This window comes from Mastomys coucha, unplaced genomic scaffold (assembly GCF_008632895.1).
Source record: "Mastomys coucha isolate ucsf_1 unplaced genomic scaffold, UCSF_Mcou_1 pScaffold12, whole genome shotgun sequence".
Classification (NCBI taxonomy): domain Eukaryota; kingdom Metazoa; phylum Chordata; class Mammalia; order Rodentia; family Muridae; genus Mastomys; species Mastomys coucha.
In genome coordinates, this window is record NW_022196894.1 from 34,824,710 (window position 1) to 34,851,210 (window position 26,501).

The 26,501-nt window shown below is 43.7% G+C and overlaps 2 protein-coding genes across 5 annotated transcripts in view; one reads left to right on the plus strand and one right to left on the minus strand.

Moving 5' to 3' along the window:
• Positions 1 to 8,810, plus strand: part of Hcls1 (hematopoietic cell-specific Lyn substrate 1) — a 30,975-nt gene extending 22,165 nt beyond the window's left edge. Inside the window, exons 7-14 of one of the 2 annotated variants that reach the window (XM_031363821.1) lie at positions 4,326 to 4,436; positions 5,026 to 5,081; positions 5,612 to 5,681; positions 6,253 to 6,464; positions 6,930 to 7,046; positions 7,508 to 7,733; positions 7,972 to 8,034; positions 8,199 to 8,810. In XM_031363821.1, the coding sequence (XP_031219681.1) occupies positions 4,326 to 4,436; positions 5,026 to 5,081; positions 5,612 to 5,681; positions 6,253 to 6,464; positions 6,930 to 7,046; positions 7,508 to 7,733; positions 7,972 to 8,034; positions 8,199 to 8,332 (989 nt within the window). In that variant the 3' untranslated portion in view covers positions 8,333 to 8,810. The remainder of the gene's footprint in view (positions 1 to 4,325; positions 4,437 to 5,025; positions 5,082 to 5,611; positions 5,682 to 6,252; positions 6,465 to 6,929; positions 7,047 to 7,507; positions 7,734 to 7,971; positions 8,035 to 8,198) is intronic. The other variant, XM_031363822.1, reaches the window with a different exon arrangement.
• A 240-nt stretch (positions 8,811 to 9,050) lies between these two features.
• Positions 9,051 to 26,501, minus strand: part of Fbxo40 (F-box protein 40) — a 22,955-nt gene continuing 5,504 nt past the window's right edge. Inside the window, exons 3-6 of one of the 3 annotated variants that reach the window (XR_004116743.1) lie at positions 19,936 to 19,965; positions 15,584 to 17,503; positions 12,233 to 13,215; positions 9,051 to 11,160 (exon numbers count right to left, since the gene is read on the minus strand). Coding sequence is in view for 2 of the 3 variants with exons in the window: in XM_031363824.1 (XP_031219684.1) it covers positions 13,003 to 13,215; positions 15,584 to 17,503; positions 19,936 to 19,938 (2,136 nt within the window). In the remaining variant the exon portion in view is untranslated. Of the gene's footprint in view, positions 13,216 to 15,583; positions 17,504 to 19,935; positions 19,966 to 22,574; positions 22,674 to 26,501 lie in introns of those variants that run through there. The other 2 variants (XM_031363824.1, XM_031363823.1) reach the window with 2 other exon arrangements.

A 26,501-nucleotide genomic window follows, 5' to 3' on the forward strand; every position in this document is an offset into this window, starting at 1 on the left:
AAAAAAAAAAAAAAAGAAAAGAAACAAAGTAAAGCCACACACACACACACACACACACACACACATATATATATATATATCACATATATAGAGACATTATATGTAACAAAGATTATATATATGCATATATATATAATAAAACCAATGAATGCTTAAATTTATTATATGTAACCAATGGATGCTTAAATTGGGTAACAATGGCCACCTTCTTAGCTATTCTTCACATCTTATCATTTCTTCCTGCTGTTTCTATTTTCTTCTTGCTGAAATATGTTTCCAGATCATTATTTTAGAGACTATGAGAGAACTCCTGGCCCATACCCTCAGCCCCAGTCCTTGAGCTCTGTGGTTTCCATCATGTTTTTCCCTTCATTATTTTCAAAATAATATTTCATCACTTGGGGCCTCTCATGCCAGACCAGTTATCATTCTTTATAGGTAATATATCTTTCTTTTTAAAAACATAAAAATGAAAAATAAAAGCTAAGCCAGGCCCAATGGCACTGGTCTTTAATCTTGGCTGCTTGAAAGACTGAATCAAGGAAATTGCAAGTTCAAGGACAGACTGGGCTACACAGTGGGTTTAAGGCCAGCATAGACAAGTTAGAAAGTCTTGTCCTCAAAATTAAGGGGGCAGGAAGTGTGGGTCAGTCCCAGAGCCTTTGGGTGGCCTTGCACCCGCCTCTGCCTTCCGAGTGCTGGGATCAGAGGTGTGCACCACCACTGCCCAGCCCATTTTTTTTCTAAGATCTAACTTGGGTTTTCTAATTTTATCAATTGTTTATCTGTTCTAAAAATATATTATAGGTTTTGACTCTATTATTTTGCTTAATGTACTAATGTATTTATACTTAATGTAGGCACGTAGGCCTCTTTTTTTTTTTTTTTGCTTCTTAAGGTAAAAACCTAAACAATTGATTTTGGCTTTCTAACACAGGTAAATCACACATTTTCCCCCAGAACACAGCTTAATGCTGCACTTGACCAATTCTATATATATTTCAATTTTAATTAAATTAAAACATTTTCTAATTTTCCTGGTGAATTTTCTCTGACTTATAAGTTATGTGAAAGTATATATATGAAAATATATCATGTATATTTCAATTCTAATATTTCCATTTAGTCTTTGAGAGTTGCAAACAATATATTTTGATTATACTCTTTCCCTCCTCCCATTTCCACCTAGAAGTCCTTCCATCTTTACTTCCCCACCACCCAACTTCATGTTCTTTCTCTTTCATGAAGCAACTCAACAAAACAAAACAATACCACACACACCACACACACATACACACATACACACACCACACACACCATATACACACACACACACACACGCACACACACACATACCACACATATACCACACCACACACACACACACACACACCACACACACACACAGACACACACATACCACACACACACACCACACACACACAGAGACACACACACATACCACACACAAACACACCACACACAGAGACACACACACAGACACACACATACCACACACACACACACACCACACACACCACACACAGACACACACATACCACACACACACCACACACACCACACACACACACAGACACACACACACACCACACACAGACACACCACACACAGAGACACACACACATACCACACACACACACCACATACACACAGAGACACACACACACACCACACACACACACATACCACACACACCACACACACACACATACCACACACACACACACACCACACACACACACATACCACACACACACCACACACACACACACATACCACATACACACACACACACACACACACACACAAAACCATCGAATCCACCATGTATTGGCCAGATATCCTGAACATGGGGTCTGTGGTAGGTGTGAGTAGTGAGCTGAAACAACATATGTTTGTTCCCTATGCATTGTGGAAAATTTCCATATCATTTTATTGATATTGGCCTTTAATTTTATTGAGATCAGAAAATGATTTCCAAAATTTCAGTCTTTTGAAATGTATTAAGGTTTAGCATGGCTTTGTATGTGTATGTGTGTGTGTGTATATGTGTGTGTATATGTGTGTGTGTGTGTGTGTGTGTGTATGCATGTGTAGTGTTCTATGTGCATAGAGACAAAGAGTATATTGTATAGTTTGGGATATAGTGTTCTTAAGAGCCAGGCTTAGTGACAAAGGTATTTAGATTTTACATGACTTAATCGATGGTTCTTGTTTGATGGTTGATTTTTCAACACTGGCTGTATATTTATCCATTTGTCTTACTGTTCCTACTGGGCTTTGCTTCGTGAGTTTTGGTGCTGTTCCTAGATTTGATGCCGGTGTACTTATTCCTGGTAGACGGAGCTTTTCCTTATAGCACTTCACAGTGTCCCCGCCTTTTAGGATACTCTCTTTCTTGAAGTCTACTTCATGTTGTGTTCATGTTACCTTTCGGAGGCTGTTCTTCCTCCATATATACTTTCTTTGTGTATGAATACACACGCATGTACTTGCTCATGCGTGTAGAAGCCAAAGGTCAGTGGTCCAACTTAACTCTTGAGACTGGGTCTCTCCCTAAACCTTGGAGATCACGTATTTGACAAGACCAGCCCTCAGGCATCCCACTTCTGCCTTCCAGCTTTAGAATCCCAGGCACACACTGTCACATTTAGCTTTGTATTCGGTGCTTGGGACCCAAACCCAGGCAGGTCCTCATATTTGCATAGCATTGTACTGACTGACTCGTCTTCCAGCACCTGCCATGTGTGTGTTTTCTGAGATCAGTATTTAACTTAATGTCTTAGCTTAGAACTCCACCTGCCATGTGTGTGTTTTCTGAGATCAGTATTTAACTTAATGTCTTAGCTTAGAACTCCTGAGTTCTATAATTTTGAAAACAAACTTACATTCCACACTTAAATATAGGACTAGAACTCCAAATGTTACTTGTAAAATGTCCCCTTGTCAAATACTAATCAGGATACAAGACCCCTTGACATTTCCTGTACCTCCTTTTCAGCTCCCATACCCCCTCCTTCTCACTCCTGTATAGAGCTTACAACCATCGATCCTAGGTCCTAATCCCTATTCATTACTTTTTAAAAAATTTTTATTAGATATTTTCTTTATTTACATGTCATATGATTTCTCATTTCCCAGTTTCCCCTCCAAAAAAAACCCCCAAAAAACAACCCCCCCAAAAAAACCAAAAAAAATACAAAAAACAAAAAACAATAAGAACAAACCCCTGTTGCCTTTCCCCTCCCCCTGCTTGCCACCCTACCCTCTCCCACTTATTGGCCTTGGCATTCCCCTACCTGACTAAAACAGAAGTAGAAGCTCACAGCCATCCATTGGACTGAGTACGGGGTCCCCAATGAAGGAGCTAGAGAAAGGACCCAAGGAGCTGAAGGGTTTGCAGCCCCCTAGGACGAACAACAATATGAACTAACTAGTACCCTTAGAGATCCCAGGGACTAAACCACCAACCAAGGACTGCTCATGGTGGGACTGATTGTTCTGGCAGCATGTGTATAGTGGAGGATTGCAAATTTGATCATCAATAGGAGGAGAGGACCTCGGCCCTGTGAAGGTTCTATTCATTACTTTTTGCCTTTAAAGTGCTTACGGTTTCTGGGACTGGCTGTTCACATTCACCTCACATACAATACATAGCTCTGACTCTCCTATTTCTTCTGGAGCCAGGATTCTTTTTTTTTTTTTTTTAAAGATTTATTTGTTTTATGTATGTGAGTACACTGTCACTGTCTTCAGACACACCAGAAGGCGGCATCAGATCTCATTACAGATGGTTGTGAGCCACCATGTGGTTGCTGGGAATTGAACTCAGGACTTCTGGAAGAGCAGACGCTGCTCTTAACCACTGAGCTATCTCTCCAGCCCTGGAGCCAGGATTCTTTCTTCCTGCCTTCCCCTCCTCTTCTTGTTCCTGTTCCTTTTCCCCCTTCTCTTCTTCCTCTTCCTCCTTTCTGAGTTTCACTACTTTAAAAATTAATGTATTTGGCTGAGATTTCTGTGTTTTTCTGGGAGTGAAGAAACAGCACATACCTCATATGCCTGTCTTTTGTTGGAGAGACCTTCTCTCACACTCTCTCTATATAGCCATGCCTTGAAGGAGGAAAACTATTGAGTTGCTCGTCTGGGATGGAAGTGAGGGTGTTTTACATGTTAAATTAGCTCACCTCTGTGTTAAAGGAGCCCTTCCCTGACCTATTACTCTGCACTCCTTCATTCAGACTTCTCTCTCTAGCATTTTCCAGTGGGCCGAGGCTGGCCTCTCAGGCCTTCCCTGTCTATTGCAGATTACTCTCATGGCTTTGGTGGCCGCTACGGGGTAGAGAAGGATAAACGGGACAAAGCAGCTCTAGGGTACGACTACAAAGGAGAGACGGAGAAGCACGAATCTCAGCGAGGTAAGCTGGATTGGGAGGAGGGAGGTCACTAGGTAGCACAGGGCCCACTTTCCTTCTGTTTTAAAAGCCAATCCAGGGTCCTAGAATTCAGAGGCAGATGAGCAGAAGAAGGTCGTGGGGGCGGGGGGTCAACACCAATGGAATGGACAGCAGGATTGGGAACAGGGCAGAGAAGGAGCAAGAAGGAAGGATACTGGGGAAGGAGTGTAGCCAGGCCGGGTGATGGGTGAGGTGGCTTGGTATGAGTCTCATGGGCCAGTCAGCCTCAGGAAGAACTGAGAACTTTCTTCTGGGATGCAGCAGGAATGGCTGAATGGCTTGCCTTGTGTTCCTATTTATTTCCTTGTAAGAGCAATACCTTGGCAGCCATTATTCTTCTGTTTGGTTCTTTCCACCCCTTTCTTTTCTTCCCTGACTCTTTTTATTTTCTTTCCATCATCCATCTCTCTCTCTCTCTGACTTCTGACATTCCTTCCTTTTTCCCTGACACTTCCACATTCTTGTCTCCCAATCCTTGCTGCCCTGTCTCTCCACTGATTCCTAGCATTCTAATCTCCTGTTTTCACTCTCAGAATTTTCTTTCCCACAGATTATGCCAAGGGCTTTGGTGGCCAATATGGAATCCAGAAAGACCGAGTGGATAAGGTAAACCCAGGACACCGTGGGTGCATGGAAAGATAGAAGCCAGGAGCAAAATGGAACTCTTGGACCTGGGTCCTGCCTGAGCCTGGTGTGCTAGGCTTCAACACCTAAGGAGCATGAATTCCATACCCTGAGGTTTAAGTGAGAAGAGTGTAAGGTGGCTGAGAGGAAAGGTAGACACTAGGGAAATCAGACATGACACTTCAAGTTTTTCTTAATCCTGTCTTAAGTCTCTCTCTGCTCCACACCACTATTCTGTGTATCTACCAGTTTCTCTTTCTGCATAAGCAAGGATCTTACTTACTTCATTCTAGGTAACTGGGCTCAGAAACATGAGATTCAAAGGGGAGCTGAGCCCACCGGTAGAGTTCTTTACCCTTCTCTCTTCCAAGAGACAATATTGGAGCCCCCAGACCAACTGTTGCTTACCACATGGCTACAGATGCCTCCCAGGGTGGCCCTAGGCACCAGCACTGTCTTCTGGATCACTGCTCCCTTGCTTCCTCTCACTATGAACACTGTTGTGCTTGCAGAGTGCTGTTGGCTTCAGTGAAATGGAGGGCCCAACCACAGCGTATAAGAAGACAACACCCATAGAAGCTGGTTAGTCTTCGTGGTTCCCTTCTCTGTGCCCTTCGGGCTCCTTTCTTTTCTGGCTTCCTCTCCTCCCAGACTATGCCTTGTATGACCTTAACTACTGAGATTAGCCAAGGAAGATGAGCTCCCTGCTCTCACCATTCCAGATTCTGTCTCCTAAAAGAGTCAGACCAACTGGATGACAAGGGGGGATGGCATTAGGGAAAAAAATGAGGGTCAGAGACCCACAGGGAAAAGAAAAGCCTGGGAAAGAAAAATAGAATAGACAGACCCCTGAGATGGGGCATAGGATGGTGTGGGTAGAGGCATATGGATAGAGAAAGATGCTTGTTCAAGGACTCATAATTTTGAAAAGACTAATGGTCCTTCATCACATGGAATCTGGGCTTCAGTGCCCTTATGATCTCCAGGCCTTATGGCTCTGTCATTTCCTCCATACCTTCCCCTCCTTGAGTCACCTCCTCATGTTCTCTCCTCCTGCATATTTTACAGATCTCTCTCATTTCTACAAGTACCATTCCCTCTCTCTCCACTCACGATCCAGGACACCCTTAATTCTTCTTGTCTGTGTCTGCAGCTTCCAGTGGTGCCCGTGGGCTGAAGGCAAAATTTGAGTCCATGGCTGAGGAGAAGAGGAAGCGAGAGGAAGAAGAGAAGGTGCAGCAGATGGCCCGTCAGCAACAAGAACGAAAGGCTATGGTAAAGATGAGCCGTGAAGCTCAGCCGCCGCCCGTGCCTGTGGAAGAGCCAGCTGCGCCAGCCCAGTTGCCCAAAAAGATCTCCTCAGAGGTGAGTGCCTGGTTATCGAGGGTCCAACATCTCTTTCCTGGACAGGTGTCTCAGGGGCCCAAGTAATAGACATAGATAGATAGATAGATAGATAGATAGATAGATAGATAGATAGATAGATAGATAGATAAGGCAGATGTATTTCTTATTGAACAGAGTCTGTTAAATTTCTCCTTGCAAAGATTCAGTATGTATAATTGGCCCCATGTAGCAGAGAGTCAAGAAAAAAAGCCAACAAAGCCACCGAGATTTATAGACCCTACCTGTTAGAGTTTAAGATCACAGGTCATAGCTGCAACACGTAGTCTTTGCTGCACCAACTAAAGATAAAGGTGACATCACCTTCCATGTGGGACCCATGTTGAGGGGTGTGTTGTACTAGACTAGCAAAATGGATGGGCGGTTCTTGGTAAGAGAGAACATGGAAGGTAGATGCGGTTAGTGTAGCAATGTCTCCTTCTTCAGGTATGGCCTCCAGCAGAGCGTCACCTACCACCAGAGTCTGAGCCTGTGAGAAGCAGACGGGAACACCCTGTGCCCTCTCTGCCTACGAGGCAGTCTCCACTGAACAATCCCCTGGAGGTAAGTGGAGCCTCAGAGAGTCTCTGTCCCCATCTCATCTTCTCTCCTCTTAGGAAGGAGGGCTGTATATGGGTGGCCGACCAACCTGCTATGCATGCTCTGGCTTTAGCACTGGAGTCCAGCATTCTGCAATCTCCCCAGTCCTGGGCAAACCTGGGTGCCTGGTTCTCCTAGCTGTGGTATGCCAACAGTGTTCTTTTGGTTTGATGGTCTCCTCATCTTCCAAAGACTCTGCCTTGCTTTCCATACACACCCCTCCCTCCTCTCACCCCTGGAGCTTCCCTTCTGTCGTTTCTGGGTAAGTGCTTTGAGAGGGTGAGAGTTTTAGGAGTCTGGGGAATGAAGAACAGACTACTCCCAAGGAAAAGCTTCTAAACTGCAGGAGGAAGGTGGCTGGTGAGTGTGTTAGCAACCTCATTAAAACATCACTGAATCCCCCTGGTTCACCTGTCTCTTCTCAGGACAATGAAGAGCCCCCGGCTCTGCCCCCTAGGACCCCAGAAGGCCTCCAAGTAGTAGAAGAGCCAGTGTATGAAGCAGCACCTGACCCTGAGCCGGAGCCTGAGCCGGAGCCTGAGCCTGACTATGAGGATGTTGGGGAGTTAGATCGGCAGGATGAGGAAGCAGAAGGAGACTATGAGGATGTGCTGGAGCCCGAGGACACTCCTTCTCTGTCCTACCAGGCTGGTGAGTGGGGTGAATGGGGAGTGGGGTGTAGGGTTATGGGTCTCATGTCCATTCCACCACAGGGCACAGCAGCCTCTGGGGAGGCGGGAGGCCAGGAGCCGACCATGCTTAACTGGGAACAAGGCTACCTTTCATGGTCCTACGGGGAGGGGAAAGCAGCTCACAAATTTGATCATCTTCTGGGAAGCAGAGGAGGAGGAATTTCTCCACGTTGATGTTTACATTTCTCATTATTCAGGACCCTCAGCTGCAGCTGGTGGTGCAGGGATCTCTGCTGTAGCCCTGTATGATTACCAAGGAGGTAAGTTTGAAGCCACCGGAAGGGCCTGGTACACCTGGCAGCCCATGACATGAAGGAAAAGGGGTGGGCCCAGACAACCAGGCCTGTTTCCTCCCTAAGGCTTAGAATGGGCACAGAGGCAATCCTGTCTGACCATCCTAATGTCTCCTCAACTTCCTCCCCAGAAGGAAGTGATGAGCTTTCCTTTGATCCAGATGACATCATCACTGACATTGAGATGGTGGATGAAGGCTGGTGGCGGGGCCAATGCCATGGCCACTTTGGACTCTTTCCTGCAAACTATGTCAAGCTCCTCTAATGACCAGCCCCTTACCTTTTAACTCCCCTTGTTCAGAGCTGCTCTGCCTCCCTCTTCCCACTCCACGGTACTACTGCTAGTACCTGACTGAACATCATGGGATGCCTGGAGTTCTGGCAGTCTATCTCCTGAATCTTTAAGAGCTTTAGGTAGAATGAGGGGTGGGGAGTTGGGGGTGGGGATGGGAGGGTATCCCTCTGTCCCTCTGTGTCCACTCTTCCCAGGGATAGCTCAGGAAATCGTCTTGCGGTCCTGCCTCCTTCAGCCACACCCTAGCTCTGCTGTCCTCCCTCTAGAGTGCTGGGGTTCCCTCACCCCCACCCTGGGTGCCAGCCTAGAGGGGAGGCTCTCACTGGGTTGCCTGATTTGTCCTGTTGTGCTCTTTGCTCATTTTTCTTCCCTTAGCAGACAAGTTGGAACTGCCCTTCTGTTTCGTCCTAAAACTGAAAATAAAGTGAGACTGTGGCTTAGCTTTGTACTGGGTTCGTGGTATTTTTGGCGCAGGGCTCTCTGGCCCTGACTCTCCTTCCCTCTCCCACTTTCACCCAGAAAACTCCCTGTAGTCTGGCTTATCACTGCCCAAACCCTGTGCCATGGAGGTCAGGAGCTAGGCCTTTTTATTTGGCTGTACCTTAACCCCAGTCCTAAACAGACAAGCCTGTTTAGGTTGCCTTAGTTAAGGTTTCTAGTGCTATGATAAAGTACATGACCAAAGCAGTCAGGGAGGAAAGGTTTTATTTCAGCCTACAACTGTTAGGTCACACTCCATCATCACTGAGGGACGCCAGGGCGGGGATTCAGAGCAAGAACCATAGAGGCAGAAAGTGAAGCAGAAGCCAGGGAGGAGTGCTGGTTATTGGTTTGCTTCCTATGGCTTGAATTTTCTTTCTTGTATACCCAGAACCACCTACCCAGGGATGGTTACCACCCACAATGGACAGCCCTCCCTACATCAACCACTAATTTAAAAAAAAAATGCCCTACAGAATTGCCTACGGAGCATTTTATGGAAGCATTTTCTCAGTTAAGATTCCTTCTTCCCAGATATGTCTAGGTTTGTGTCAACTTGACAAAAACCAAACCAGCATATTTGTGAATGGCAGCAGTGTGGGATAACAGGGTCAGGTGACATCTAGATTAAGGGAGTTTAGCCTCTGCGGGCTTTAGCAGTTGAATGATGTCAGCTTCATGTCTGGGAAAATCAGACTTTTTATACACTTGGGGTGTGTGTGTGTGTGTGTGTGTGTGTGTGTGTGTGTACATGTATGTGTTGGCTAGAGTGCAAAGCTAGTCACCCTTAGGAATACAGTCTGCCTCTTATTAAACAGGATTTATGTTTGACCTGGAGCTCATCACTTAGGATTTGCCGGCCAGGGATCCTATTATCTCTGCCTTCTCAGCACCAAGATTATCAGCAAAAGCTGCCACATCTGGCTTTTTTTTTTTTTTTTTTTTTTTTTTTTTTGTGGGCTCCGGAGATCCAACTTAGGCCCACCTGCTTGCTAGGCAAGCATTTGGCTAACTGCGCCACCTCCCTGACTCCCTGGCAGATGGTGATTCTCCAGGAAGAAGCATAGGTTAGAGGGTTGGAAGTAGGAAGAGAAGGTTGCCCCTCCAAAAGACTAACACCAAGGAGAACAAATTTAAGTGGGTTGAAGAGTGTCTAGAGGCTTTTGGAAGGCAAGGATCCCTGATACCAGGGCAACTGGATCCCATGTCCAGAAAATGATAGATGAACAAAGTTCATGAGAATCCTGTGTGGTCCAGTGCTGGAGTATGTAGGAAGAGATGAGGGCATCCATGTAGCCATGATGAGCAAAACATGATTCCCTAAACACAATACAGGGGAGAAGTGGGCTTAACCAGCCCCAGCAAAGATGGGAGATCCTGGTGTACAATCCAAGTGAATGTCAGGGATTGAAGTAGGGCATCATTGGTTGATATGATATAAAAGCCAAAGCTCTCAGCAGTATTGATGTTGGTCTCAGCTCCCAAAAATGGAGGGGGCGTTGGGATAGATTACACTAATGGTTGAGATCCCTTAGAGGTGGCCCTGCCTTTCTACAGCTTTACACAGTCCAGACTTTTCACTGGCCTTTCTTCAAGACAAACACTGCTAGATTTTAATGATGACTTTTATGCTTGCCAGCAAATCACAAGTCTGTCTCTAGACCTAACTCACAAGACTTACTCACTTTTAGTCTTTCTGTGAGAAGAGCAGCCTTTATTTCCCAGTAGAGAGACATTGGGTTTGTTGGTGTCTAGAGGTTAGTCACTGTAGATACCTAAACCCATGTTCTCCATTTCAGTTTGATTTGACATTGCACATATGTTAGACCGGTACAGTGGTGGTGGTATGGCTTTAAATCTATCTCTAGTTCTCACCTTGCTTCCCATCTGACCTTTTCTTGTCAGACAACTTCCTTCTCAAGTTCCCATGCTGCTGAAGCTACAGGTCATTTGAGGCTCAGTTCTGTAGCCCTCCCCCTCCACAGCCAGCTGCTTTCCACCTCTGAGTTGCCGTTAAGGATGCTGTTCATCAAAGGGCTCTGCTCACAGATGTCTTCAGGTCCAGGCTCTATGCTTGCAGTACATTCGGCTCCACCATCTTTAGCTGCTGCAGAAACTGAAGCCACACGGAGCTGTCTCGCTTCTGTTACAGGCACCCACTGCTCACGGTGCTTTCTGAAGCTTCATTTCCTTAGTCCAAACATTCATCAATCCCAGCATCTCAAAATGGTCTCTTTGCTATGTCTGCCCTCTTTCCACAAAGTGAGTATGTCTGTAGGGACCAGGGCACCAGGGCATGCCTGGGGTATCTTGATTTCCTTTAAAACAAATAATGAATTCCCTTACAAAAATGTTTGAAGATGTCACTCATCTAAGTACTGCTCTGAGATAAGAACGGGAGGAAGAAAGTTAGGCTGGAAGTATCCACACCTCAATGAGGTGGGGGCGGGGGTGTCCTGACTGTCTCCTTGACCAGGTGGCAGAGCCCTGTGGCCTCTCTGCCTCTCTGTGCTCTTGGCTCATGTAACTGAGTTTGGGGTTTGTTTCCATGGTCTGTAGTTCTATTGCTCTTTCTAATAAACCCCAAGAGGCTTTGCGAGCCCATATTCCACTGTGTGTGAAGAACCAGATTCCAAACGCACAGAGCCCAGACCTGAAGAGCTCACTTCTCTTTTGCCAACTTCATTGCTTAGCTGTTTTCAGTTACTCATGGTCACCAAACAAAGTCTTAGAGAACACTCTGGATACACTTTTAGAAAATGGTGACTCACACAAAAAAAAGTGGTGGTGAAATATAAACCAAACTGTAAAGATTAGGAATAAATAATAGCCATTGTATTAACCATAGCCTGTGAAGAATACACCAGAGAGTGAGCATGCTTTCAGAACAGACTTGCTCTGCTGCCTTTGCCAAGGCACCAGCTTCACCTGCACCAGCTTCTTCATCTGCACCACCTTCTTCATCTGCACCAGCCCTGAACTATGGTCAGAGAGACAGATGCTGAGACAATGAGCTCGCAGATTAGATAGACGCCTTCATTATTTGGAGTCTTGGCTGGCCGGTTCCCTGCGATGCCTGCCTTCCCTTTTCCTTGTTTTTCATTAGGTTGAGAACTTCTAGAGTTGCTGGAAAATGGCACCAACTAAGGGAAGAGGAACTTAAGATAAATGACTTTCTGGCTTCAGGTTTCCCTAAAGAGGGCAGGGAAGATATGTTACATTGTGGCCAAGGACATCAAGCCATATTGGGTAGATCAGCTCCATCTGGTTCTCAATTTAGCATCACCACATGTTTAAAACGTATTTAGCAAAGGAGTAAGAGTTGCACTGCATTTTGCTGACTGTGTAAGGTCAGATTTGTCAGTTAAAAGTGAGCACATCCTAACTCACCATTGCTCATGTAGTGTCCTTTACGGCAGTGGCTCTCAGCTGGGAGCGACTTCACTTCCAGAGAGCTTTGGCCTTTCCTTCATTTTAAAGAGTTTTTGTTTTTGTTTTTTTCTTGGTGTTACCAAGACTATATACAGCAGACTGTTTCACTTTGGCTTGTGGTGTGCTTGAAACTGCTGTGCTCAGCCAGTGTGGTCCATTCTCTTGGGCTGCCTTAAAACCATCTGGGCTTTGATGCAGTAGGGTGACTAGATTTGTGAAGACCCATCAAGCTTCAGAACCTTCCAGTTGGATTCTCTTCACCTGGATACCCTGGATGGTCACTGCACCTCAGACCCTGTCCCTGGATCGCCTGCCCCAAGAACTTGAAGGTGGTTTGTAAACTGGACAGCTCGAGGTAGAAGCACCAGTCTATGCTCGTTAGAGTTTCCTTGTTCCCCAGTCAACTAAGAACTTGGATTCATTTATCAAATGGCCTTAAGTTATTAATTTTCCTCCCCAGGCTTATCTATTTCAGGAGAGGAAAGAACTAAGATAAGGCAAAAAACAAAAAACAAAAAAAGAACGTGGCGCTTTCATACAAGCCATAGCTCAAAACAAAACAAAACTAAAAACAAACAAACAAAATCCCCTAGTGTCTTAGTGTAGTTGCTAAGGCCGGAAGGACTCCATATATCCTCTAGAGGTGCAGGTTTCAGAGTGGTGCCCTCAAACCAGACTTTCCTACTTTGAATAACTCTGAGAAGCCAGGAGCAGTGGTATGCAAATCTTTAAGAGCGTCTTCCCCGTGGTCGGGCCCTAAAGGTGGACACTAAGCTCTCTCGGGCCTTCTCTTGGGGCTGGCACATGCTGGTCAAACGAATCGGGTCAGTCTTAGGCTCCACAACGTTGAAAGGACAGGTTTTCAGGTGTTCGGACATGGAGGTGACTTCATTAAACTCCCAGCTCTTGATTTTTGAGAAAAGGCTGCTGAACTGCCAGACCTGCCAGAAAGAGAAGCTTAAGGTGAACATGGGCCAGGAGTCCTGAGCGCTTACAGCTGGAGTGGGGCTGCACTGTGTGTGAGATGAGTCTGCTCCTCCTATGTTCGCTTCCCGAGTGCCCGGTGACTGCTCGGGCGTTCAAGTTTCCCTTTCCTGCACCCAGTGCCTAGCACCTCGCTGATTAATAATCTTCCCAGCCGGCTTTGTAATTGCTTGTGATGCCTAATGTCAAAACAATTGACACACACCTTCCCCAGCTTCCCTATGATTGACACACACCTCTCTACCAGCACCCCTGTGAGCATTGACACACACCTTCACCAGCACCCATGAGCAACAGAAATTAATTCTGGAAACACAGTTCAAATCTTGATGATTAGCACTCTGTTCTGGGACTTTTGAATGAGACATCAAAAGCTGATTCTCTTTTCCTTCTGTGCTTGAACTATGAGGAAGCTGGGGTCCAAGGAGCCCCCGGCAGCTAGCAGGGGCACCTAGGAAGAACCACCTTAGAAAGCAGCCAGCACTGCAGAAGTGAGGAGAAACAAAGGTCTCCGGGCTGCTCCATCAAGCCTTACCTGAGACCACTGCCTTTGGACTTTTAAACTATATAAGTTAATGTAGTTCTTATTATCATTTATGTCCCTTTACATGTGTTTTCTAAGACTTAAAATTTAAAATAGCCTAACAAAGAAGAGTCTGTTGGAATAAAAGTTCCCAAAGAAGATTTCAGTGAGCATGGTGCTCAGTCAAACATTGGTTTTCCACCTGGGCTAGTATAGCAAAGTCACTAGTTTTGAGGTTCTGGGGTTGGACACACTGACCACCTTTCAGCCTGACTGCTCCACCATCATAGTTTCATCGTTGTTCCTGTGCAAGAAAAGTTTTCCCAAAACCTTAGAACTGCTATCTATTTTACTTAAAAAGCTACTTTCATATGCGTGTCCTTTAGCCTCCTGAAAATTCTTTCTCCCTTTCGGTAAGGAAATTAGCTTGTCCCAAATGATATCCAAAAGTAGTCAAAATATTTGATTTGGGGACAAATATGAGCAAGATAAATTTTTTGTAGTTTTTAAATTGAATTATTGACACCTGATTGTGCTGAGAAAGATATGTGCTCCTCTTAGACATACTCCTCAGGCAGAACATTGTTCTCGTTAATGAGTAACACTAATGTGGTTGGTGGCAACTGGTGTTTAACACATGGATACATGCATAGATAGATACATAAGAGAGTCTTGGAATTATTTTTCCAGGAAGACTGCTTAAGGAGTAATTAAGGGAAAATATACAGAAAATATACAGAACATAATATAATCGATAGAAATATGTAAAACAACTCTAATTCCTGCATACCAACTTGAGAATATCCACCTATTAGGGACAAACAGAACAATGGCATTAATGACCTAAATAGACATTGTATATTCAGGGTTCACATTTTCTACACATTTGCTATGAGAAAAAATACTACATACACCTTGGATAAGATGAATTAGGAGTCTGACTTCTGTAGAAGTTGTAATTCAGTGACCACAAATAAATTAAGAAAAGAAACATGGTTTATCCAAAGGAATAGATTATTTGATTTTTATGCTGTAATGTTTTATATTAAATAAGCAGTTCAGCTATGAGAAATCAATGGACTAAACTCATACAAATTTAAAACAAAACCTGTTTTTTTTAAAAAAGCCTGTTGGCATGAGACTGAAATGAATTTGTCTGTTAATTACGTCAATCAGTGTCCAAGCAGGGGGCAGGAGGTACACTCAAGTAGGGTTTTTGTTTTGTTTTGTTTTGTTTTGTTTTGCTGGGGAAGAGGGATGGTTTACAAATCGGAAGGCAATATCCAGAGCTGTTAGCCCTGCATGGAAAGAGGGAAGCTGTTCACCAGACCCAGAACAAGTAGCCATGTGGAATAAGTCACCTGGTGTGGCCACCTTCAGTAGAGGGACACAGCCACTTCATGGTGTCTTGAAGGGGAGAGGTGGGCACGCTGAGGAGACCTTCAGCACTTCCCCTCCCTGCTTCCACTCCTGAAATAGTCACAGTGGATTAGCCTAGCAAGAGACTGGAGGGCAGGGGAGCCAGCTGAGGCAAGGTGTAGAGATAAGTCTCTGTGATAGACCAGGCTGGAAAAGTATGGAGAAGAGAGCCCATGTGGGGTAAGTGAGCTAATGAAAGACATTTGAGGCACATAAGCACACATTAGCATCTATGCTGCCAAACATGTATACTGCATTTCCTGCTAAACTGAGCTCCTTGTGTGAGTCTTATTTTCAGCATCTTTCCCAACTCCTGGTACATCACTTGTCTTCAAGAGAACTCAATACATATTTATTGAATGAATGAATGATTGTTAACTTGCCTGATTGTGGACTTTCCAGGAGGTGCCTCCATGAGAATACCTCTTCTTCTTCCATTGCAAGAGGACCATCCCTCTCTCTTGCAACAAAGTTGCACAGATGTTCCTCATCAGTACTGATACCTGGGAAAGCTGGGACAGGCTGATACTGTCCAGAAACCCAGCAATGTATTGCAAAACCTCCAGGGGCAGGCTGGTTAGAGAATTCAGGCTTTTCCCATTATGGCCTGAGAGATGGTCGCTCTTCCACATCTCACTTAGCTCTGGAGCAACCTCTGGCTTGATGGCAAAGGTCTTCAGCTCCTGACTATAGATCACTTTTGCTTTTTGTCCAGGGGGGCGGAAGTGGTTCTGAACAAATGTACATCCCAAGTAGGCGAGGGGGCATCGATGCTGGAACCAGCCGTTGAGACACGACTGAATGTCCGTGTGGACATTCTTGAAGTGCAGGGGAAATTCATCCCTTCGGAAGAATTTGTTGCAGGTAAAAGTAAAAGCTGAGCTGCTTTTGTTGTGTCTTCTGGTCACACACTCACTGTGGAGCTCCACATGCAGGCCCCCTGGTTGAGCAGTGCCTAGGAGGTCAGCCAACACTGTCTGTGAGGAAAACTGTTCTGGCTCAAAGTTGTATGTTTGGGTAGCAAGGTCCATAAAGAGTCCATCGATGCTCCTGGACTCTGAGATGACATGGCCTTTGAGTTCTCTTTCCAAAGCACACTGTAGGGTGGTCTTGATGAGATCGGATTTGGGCAGATCCTCCACAGAGACGCCCAAGTCGGAAGTGTCTACGGCCTTGTGTTCACTTGGTCTGCACCTCAACATGGCATCTCCCAAGCGTGCTCGCTTCCCACAGTAGCTCATAGGAATTTTGAAGGTATAAACCGTCTTCACTTCTTGAGCCTCGAGGTTGCCATAAACAAAGTCTCTCTCCTTGGGTGTACAAGCAGGCATCTGCCCAAAGTGGATGAGCATCCGCCCGTTGTGCACCAGATACATGTTATAGTCTTTGGCATCCACAGCTGTTTTTAGTCTTTCCAGAACACCATCTTGCCAGGGAGCAAGCCCTGTCATCTCCATGGTAGCGGGAAGTTCTTGGGGCTTCTGGCTTTCCTGTGGTCCTCTACTTTCGGCAGAACCCTCTGCATCCCCTGTGCTGTCATCACCGGAACACTGCTCTTTCCCAGCCACATTCCCATTCTTGTCTTCACTCTTCCCCAAGGAACCTGTTAAAATTGAGGCTGCATGCTCCTTGCTGAACATACTTTCCCACTTGCCAAACTTGTCCAGGTCCATCCCTTCTTTGGTTTTTGCCAATGCATCTCGTTCCTCCTGACTGAGCTCCATCACTTGCCCATTGGTTATCGGCAAACAAGAGTTTGGTACTACCCTGGCATCCACTCCCCCAACTGCGCCCCCAGTCTCCTCCCAACTGGTTTCACCATTCGTTGTGGCTGGCTCCTCCTCAGTGGCATCTCTGGTTTCTGGGAAAAGCTCTACCATTTTCAAGGATCTGAAGAGAACCTTCTGGTCCTGGAGGGCCAGAGCTGTGTCCAAACACTCCTCACTTGGGGTCTCTTTCATGATGTTCTCATGAAGGACTGTTTCTGAGTCCACGTTTGGCCAGCGGTTCCATTCCATGGAGCAGCAGACTACGCTGGCGGGGCATACCTGCAGGTGCTTAGCCAGTTTGTGGCGTGCCATGGAGAGCGGGCAGCCATACTCAGAGTTGAGGCACGGAACCTGCTCCAGAGGGCAGAGGAGTGTATGCTCTGACTCTTTGCACATGTGGAAGGTGGCGCCACAGAGCAGGTGGCAACTTATCACCAGGCAGGAGACGCTAGGCTCCACAGGAACATGGCAGTGGCGGTTGATGCATCCCTCACAGTGCCTGTGCTGCGCAGGTGGAGGCCTGCGTGTCCGGCCCTGGATACAGTGGTGACAAAGGCAGAGAAGACAGGTGAGCGAGGGAAGGGGAGTGGAGTGAACTCCTGCAGTGGGTTTTAATGTACTTACCTTCTGTCTCTTTAAGACGGCAGTGGCAACTTCAATGCAGAGCCAATTGGGAACTCAGAAATCCAGAATAGTCTTTTTAGTGGTTTATGCTACATAAGGGGTGCATATGTTCAAAATAGAACCCAAAGATTGGGCTGTGACAAACTACACTTGACAACTGGTTTTTTTTTTTCTCCAAACTATGTATTATGGGTGATTTATAACACATTGTCTTAGGGTTACTGTTGATATAATGATGATCATATCCAAAATCAAGCTGGGGAGGAAAGGGTTTTTTCAGTTTATACTTCCACATCACAATTCACCATCAAAGGAAGTCCAGACAGGAATCAAGCAGGAGAGGAACCTGGTGGCAGGAGCTGATGCAGAGGCCATAGAGGAAAGCTGTTTATTGGCTTGCTCCTGAAGTTTCTTATAGAACCCCAGGGATGGCACCCCTCCACAATTAAGAAAATGCCTTACAATTGGATCTTGTAGAGGCATTTTCTCAATAGAGATTCTCTCCTTTCAGATAACACTAGCACAGAGGTTCTCAGCCTTCCTAAGGCTGCCACCCTTTAATACAGTTCTTCATGTTGCAGTGACCCCCAACCAAAAAAAATCTCATCGCTACTTCATTATTATAATTTTGCTAAATGTTATGAATTGTTAGGTAAATATCAAATATTCAGAATATCTGATATGTGACCCCTCCAAAGGGCTGTTTGAGACCCAAAGGAGCCATGATCCACAGGTTGAGAACTCTGCTCTAGCTTGTGTCAGCTTGACATAAGACTAGCCAGCATAGCTGTCAATAAGATTGTGTACTTTGTTTTTTAGACTCAAGATTAGAATTTTTATTAAAATAATTCTGTACATTTCTTTATTCTATTGAATTTCAATTCACCTATATTTTTCATCATGCTTATTATTTGTTGTGAGATAATCTCTTCTAAAGATAAAAAACGGAGACATTAAAAAAAAGGACAATGAAAGCGGAAAGGGTGGGTGCAAGGTGAGAGGTGAAGAGTAAATATGATCAAGGTATGAATTAATAAAAATATTATTTAAAAATTCCTACCTATAGTCATGAAGATATGTATTTATATAGTTTCTGGAGGTTTTTATTTCTTTTTTATTTCCCATTTTGATCTACGATGTACTGAAATTATATTTTTGTATATAATTTAATTTGATGCCAAAATAATATTTATTCTTTGCAAGGTTTCTGTATGTATGTATGTATATATGTATGTATGTATGGATGTATGTATGGATGTAACATATGAGTGTGTTGTCATTTATCCAGCAAACTATTCCAGAGGACATTCTGTGAGGACAAGGCTAAGTCTGGTTTTGTTCACTCTTCCCTCTCTTGCATCTAGTAAGGGGCGGAGGTGACTGTAGGTGTTCAGTATCCTTCCTGGAGGATAGAACTCATAGACATTGAAGTTATTACTGGCATTTTTTATGTTTTTTTATTGACATTGCATAATAATTTAGTAAATATATATGTCGTAGGATTTTCCCTGTCCAATTACATTAAGGCAGCAGGAGGCAGGGAAAAGGGAGGCAGAGCAAAGAGTGGCAGAGACAGGGAGAGCATCTTACAACTAGAGGGAGAGGGAGAGAGGAAGATGGCAGCAGATATGAATCAGCGTGGCTATGACCAGCCACAGGTTGTTATGATATCATAAAGCTTAGAATATTGGGATAATTTATCTAATCTAGGTGGGCAGCTTTTATCATTATCAATTGGTTCCGAAATTATTGTATTGGCATCTTGTGTACTGAGAATTTATTGATATATAAATATGATTGGTTAACTATAAGCATTGTCTTGTTTTTACCGGGTTACTGGGTATTGTGTTATCAAACCATGAGGAAGGAGGATCTATTTGGTTATTGGAATGTGGGACAGAGCCAGCAGTACCCTGCCTAGACATGGTGTTGTGACCCGGCAGTTGCTGGCACTAGTGCGGGAATGTACTGGCTCAAATTTTTAATATTTCCCACTATATATATATATATATATATATATATATATATATATACCATATATGTAATATATACTATATATGTGATATATATCACAATGTCTAATAACTATATAAGAATAATTAATATTTCTATCCTATCATTTATTAGTTCTATGTGTTGAGCAATTCTTCTTCAGTTTTTCACTATAAATCTTTGCTCACAAATCTTTCTCAACTTTTCTTTTAGTCAGTGTCTGATCCTCAGTAAAGGCTATCATTAGGCTCATGCAGCCACATCTACAGTCATTTGCTTGGGCTCTGGAATAAATAAAGTTAGACCTGGACCTTTCAACAGTGAAGCTCCAACAAAATCCTGAAACTTACCATGGCTTCCCCACTTCTGGCTTCTTAACTCTAGGGGAAATATAAAAATATGAATTATTAGTAAAGGAAAATGTTTAGTTATTTATATGATCAAGGGCCAAAAGGACTTCACATAGTCTCTAATTTAGCTCTGCTCACCATATTGGGGGTGTTGCCCCAATTTTCAGTCAAGAAAATGGAGACTTGAGAAGCTAAGTGTCTTATCCAAGCTCACTCATTCACTAAGTGTGGAGCCAGCTTAGCTAGCCCAGGTTCTTTACACTGATCCACATGTCCCCAATGTCCTATTTCAACTATGGAGTCTGTGACTTCTACTTCTTGCAACTTTTCTTCACTGTCTACCTTCAATTTCCCATTCAGCCCCAATCTTCTCTGCCTTCCCATGGGGCTTCATGTCTACTGAGGAGACAGCTTGCTGTCCAGCTTGACCTGGAGCATCCCTATCCTATGCCATTCACCTAGTGTCTTCATCTGTGCTGGGGCTAGGTCAGGGCTCAAATCCTCCAGATTCTAGAAGCAGCTTACCGTGGAGACTGTGGCAACTGGAACAGAAGCTGTTCTGCCTTTAGATGAACTGAAGTTACCCAGCTCTGGCTACTTGGTTTTAAGAGAGAATGTGTTGCCAGATCTTCTGGGTTTTCCAGAGAGTGTGGGAGATAGATTTCTGTGAGTTTGGTTGAGTGGAGTGGCTAGGAGGCTGACGGCATAGGACTCTCCCCCCATCTCTACAAGGCCAATAGCTATGAAGCCTTAGGAGGGCTGCGTAGCATTCTAAATACATTTCCTCTCTCTGAAGAAGAAAGCTAGCCATACCTACCTCACAGTGCTACTGAGAGGGAGAAATGAGTTAAAGATACATGACATTTTTAGAACAATGCTTTGTAACCTATGCATTTGCTCTTATAAAATTAGTATTTTCTATTTCATCATAGTGCAAAATATTTTACCACATGATATATCAAAATATCCTCGGAATTTTGTCTTGTTCACTAATTCAATTTAAAATAACATTTTATTTGTTTGTTAACAACATTTATTTGTTAAAGTATACAGGCTAGATCAGACATGCAGACTGAGTTTGTAACAGCTGGTCTAGAGAGTCGGCAAGACAGTTCCAGCTGTGTGCTCATCTGGGGCAGAGCTTGAAGGCTGGTGCTCCAAAGTCAGAAAGTGTACCACCTTACATTTTTTATTAATTTAGAATTTGGCAATTTGTTGTAAGTAATTTCTCTTCCATTCATTTTTTCAAACATATACGAAAGGTGAATTAACATATACAATAAGCAGTTCACTACACGCCACCACTACACAATTGTTAGCATCTTGCCATTTTTTGTGCCTTCTCCTCTTGAATAGTTAGAGCTGCCTGATGTGAAAATAAGATGCTAATGGTGCCTAAGCACTTTTGGCATGGATTTTTTCCTCTGGAATTCATGGTACCATCATCTCATGCAAGAAAACTAAAACCAATGTCCTAGCACCGGATATGTGTGTGTGTGTGTGCATACACACACACACACACACACACACACACACACACAAACATACATGAGACAGGGGCTCACTATGTAGCCCTGGATGTCCTGAAACTCTCTATGTAGATCAGGCTGGCCTTGAACTCACAGAGATTGCAAGTCTTTGTCTCCTAAATTCTGGGATTAAAAGTATGTACCACCACGCCTAGCTAGCAACAGAATTCTTTTAGTACCAATGTATTGAACTTAGTGAAGTCCGTTTTTTTATCTTTAGTTTGCAATAACCCCTCACATCTTTAAGGAATTTTTCCAATGGCTCTCTCTCTTTGCTTTTTTGTTTCTCTGTCTACCGATCCAACAAACATTTGTTGACTATACTCTATGTGTCAGTAATGCCCATGAGTCCTGCAGAGTGCTTTCAAACCGAGTCATAGGACACTTTCATTAGGATCAGCTGTGACGCTTGTAGACCTATAAATCTGCACTGTTCTATATTGCAGTCATCGACATGTAGCTGTCTCAGTTTGGTCAACATGAAATAAAATGAGTAAATCCTCCTTCATGCCAGCTGTGCTCCAAGTGCTAAGTAGCTACATCTGCAGGTAGCTACTCTGTTGGACTACACAGATGAGAACATTCGCGTTTTCACAGATGGTCCTATTGCACTGTGATATTATAGAATCTGACTGCAACCCTTGTTTATGTATGGGAGAAATACTGTAATTATACCCGCAATACATGTCCTGGTTCTTGTTTGTATCATCAATCTGACACAAGCTAGGGTTATCTGGAGAGAGGAACCTTAACTGAGAATAAGCCACCATCCGATTGCCTATTGGGAAGACTTTAGGGCATTTTCTTGATTGATGATTTATATGGTAGGGCCCAGCTGATTATGCATGGTGCCACCATTGGACAGGTGGTCCCTGGTTGTGTAAGAAAGCAGGCAAAGCAAGCAATGAGGAGCAAGCTTGTAAGCAGCATTCCTCCATGGCTTCTGCTTCAGTTCTTGCCTCCAGTTTCCTGTCTTGAGTTCCTGGCCTAACTTCTTTTCATAATGGACTGTAAACTTGAAGCTTAGGTAAACCCTTCCCTCCACATGGCTAAATTGCTTTTGGCCATGTTGTTTAGAACAGAGGTAGAAACCAAACGAAGACAACTTACCTTCAGTCTGATCATCCTGCACCTTCATTCTAGACCCCACTGGGCTTACTGAGTAATCCTGAATTATTATCTGGTATTATCTGAGGATCATACCAGAGTGCTCCAGTCTTCTGCCACTCTGAACCAGGAGACAGGTAAGAAGCTGCAACTCAAGGCATTAAATAGGTTCAGGGCCCAGTAGTAGATGTGAGAATCAGGGAAAGCTGGACAGATTCAGAGGGCTGAAGGGGTTGGACTGTATTATGGGCTGAATGTTATGTCCACCAAAGTTTTTAATGTTGCAATCTAATCACTAATGTGATCACATTTGGAGGTGGCACTTTGGGAGGTGATGGAGTCATAAGAGCAGAGCCTTCATGAACAAAATCAAAGGAGTCTGTGAGGGAGATCCCTCATCACTTCCGTCACATCAGCATATAAAACAAGATGGCTGTGATCCAGCATACAGGCCCTCAAAACACAGCAAATCCACCATAATCTTGGCCTTGGACCTCCAAGTGAGAAATAAGTTGTTGTTTATAAGTTACCTAGCCTCTGGTGTTTTGTTATAGTAACCAAAAAGAACTATGATATATTGAGACAGAATAGAGTAAGTTCTTTGCGTGCAATGGTCCATCTAACTGTTTAACACCAGTTTAATGTGCAGGCTGACTCTTGCCATATTTAAGATCATTCATTCCTAAGGGGGGAAGTCCATGGTGGATTTAGTGTGGAAATTCTTAAATATTAGACTAAGAAATCTGGAATTATTTGGTGCACAATAAGGAGGTATTTTACATTGTGATTTGGGAGCTAACTGGAATGGGGTAAAAGGGTCTGGAGTTGGAAACTACTTTAGAGATTATGATGTAGTTGTGTAGGTGAGAAACATAGATGAGGCAGATGAGAAGCAACACAGAAGAGGATCTGGTTCATTCCTGATTGGAGATGTGGAACTCAGTTAAAGTCAATACTAAGATTTTAAACCAAGAGAAAGGAAGATTGGCTACAATTTTGGAGAAAAACAGAAGTCTATGAAGGAGCTATTTGAGGATGCAAGATGGGTCCAACAAGTCTGGTATAAATTGTTCAAGGTGATGGCAATCTTGTGATGAGAAGAACTTGGATGCAGAGATATCAACATGGAAACTACCCAAGTGAGAGAAGAAGCTCTAAGTGGGAAATGAGAACACAGACTAGATATCTGAGACATGAAGTATTATTATCAAGCCACGTGTGACCGCTTTGGGGACATAAGGAAGAAGGGCATCCAGAGGAGAGAGCAGAAGGTTGAGTGAATCAGGACTATGTTGTCACAGATATAAAGGAAAGGGTGAGCTATTCCATCTACACCACCTCAAAGGAGGATGATAGCCATGGCCCCATGATGCTTATCAGCAATCCCCAAACAACAATTCCGGCATTTCAGCTGTGGGACCCTCACCCATTTGAAACTGGTGTTTGATAGGAGGGGCAAGGCACGAGGCATGTATTTTGATGCTGACAGGATTGTGGTCAGTCGGGAGGAATGGCACCATCTGCTTCTTGTTCATAATAGCAGCCAACCAATAAGGATGGGGTGTGGAAGACTCTGATTCCTTCTGGCTTTCAGGTAGAAAAGAGCGAGGTCACAAAGGGTGTGAGGACATGCGTAAACACTGCCAATACCGGGAGTGTCCCGCTTCATATTAGCAGTATACTTAGTCACAATACTGAGCTCTACTTCTGGGAAGAGAAAGTAAGAGTCTGGCTAGTTTCCTGGACTCCAGGAGTGAGAACTCTGTTCATCAGTAAAGGCGTGCTTGGCTACAGGCACTGTGATGGGCTCTAAGCCCAATCTTCCCCTTAAGTTTCTTGAAGCATAGTTCTTAGGAACCATATACTGTTCTTAGGAATCATATACTATTGCTTTGATGTTCTCCATCCCTGTGAGGTTATTTGAAAGTATCTTTTAAAGAGAAAGTGATACATGCTGTCAACAAAGATGCTCTTCTCTTCCAAATATTGCTACTTAAAGATCTCATTCCAAACTCTAGAATGACATCAGCTGACTGACTTTCAGATAGGACCAGTGTTGAGTAAATATTTCCCTGGAGGAGTTTGACCATAAAAGAAAGGAGAAAGACATAATCCAGTGGCATAAAAAATCATATCTCAACCTTTCATTGGATATCTGTCCAATGAAATTGTTTTCATTGACATAGGGGTCAATGTAGAACTCTTGATAGTCTTAATTATTGCCTGGGACTTTCTTAGGCTAGTATTGAAAGCCATAAATCTCAGAAAACCCCTTAGGGTCAGGCAGATTACAATGAGTGTTGCTCCCAATGAATCAAATTAGATATAACATCAGTTGCCTGGTGATGTAAGAAGGCTGCTCTTACCCTTCCTGATTTGGTGCTCAATGGCTGAATGCTTCTCCTCTTTGGAGTTTGCCTGATTTAGCTAGATTGAGGATATTTCTGTTTTGAGTATCATGGAGGAAGACAAGTGTCTTAGTGTTACTATTGCTGTGATGAAACACCATGACCAAAAGGAAAATGTGGAGGTAAAGTGTTACATATAACATCGTATTTGCCTTATGCTTCCACATTACCATACATCTTCTAAGGAAGTTAGGACAGGGACTCAAACAGGGCAGAAACCTGGAAGCCAGAGCTAAAGCAGAAGCAATAGAAAGGTCCTGCTTACTGGCTTTAAACCCTATTTTACTTAACTTTTTAAAGAATAGGAATTCTCATCATCTTTCCAACAGAGCACCACAAAGCATTTCTTAAGTCCTGGAAGACTGCTGATAGCACACTCAGGTCTTTGATGTGTTGTGTCTAGGGACTCCCATGGTCACTAGAAGGTCTGGAAGTTTCTGAAAGTCACAGGGGTAATGCAGGAAACCTCTTTCTTTAGGCTGAAGTTGGGCTGAAGTTTACAACTTTTAGTGCTAATCCACATTGTCCTATTCATTAAGAAAATGCTCACCACCCCTAACAAGTAGGGAGATGCAAATCAAAACAACTGTGAGATTTCATTTTATTCGAGTCAGAATGACAAAGACCAAGAAAATAACTGATGACCAATGCTGGGGAAGATGTAAGGAAAGGAGAACCCTCATTCACTGTTGGTGAGATTGTAGCCTCTCTGAAAATCAGTGTGGAGAATCCTGGAAAACTCAATAAAACTACCATATGACCCAGGGATGTTGCTGTTTGGTGTATGCCCAAGGAACTGACATCCTACTCCTCCTAAATACTTGACAACCCATAATCATTGCTGCTCTCTCACGATAGCTAAGAAATGGAAACAACCCAAATGTTCTACATTGACAAATGGAGAATGACAATGCAGCACATGTGCACTACTCAGCTTGAAATAAAAATGAAATCATGAACCTTGCAGGCAAGTGGGTAGAACTAGAGACACCACATTGAACAAGGCACCTCAGACCCAGAACGACCAAAATCTCATGAGCCCTCTCATCTGAGATTCCTAGCTCTAACTTTTCAGATGTGAGCACATAACCTGAAGTAAGTGCAGGAACCAAGGAAGTAAAAGGGGGCCACCGTGGGATAAAGAGTGGAGGAGCAATAGAGAGGTGGGTAGCAGTGTTCAAGGGGGGAATGTGGAAAATGGAGGAGGGCTTTAATTAGAGAAGGGGAGGGAGCTAGAATTAGGGGGGAAAAGCTATAAAGGTGTTAAACAAGTTAAAAGGAGCCACATGACTAATTATCTACTTAAAAGCACCTACAATACATGTAAGTCTGTATATAAGTATTTATAATAATAATTATATATTATAAAATATAATATATTATGTATAATATATTATATGATAATCATATTGTAACATAATATGATTATATTATTACAATTATATGATATATTATAATAATATAAAATATATATGCTCTAATATAATATAAAATAATATAATATAAATACATAACTATATAT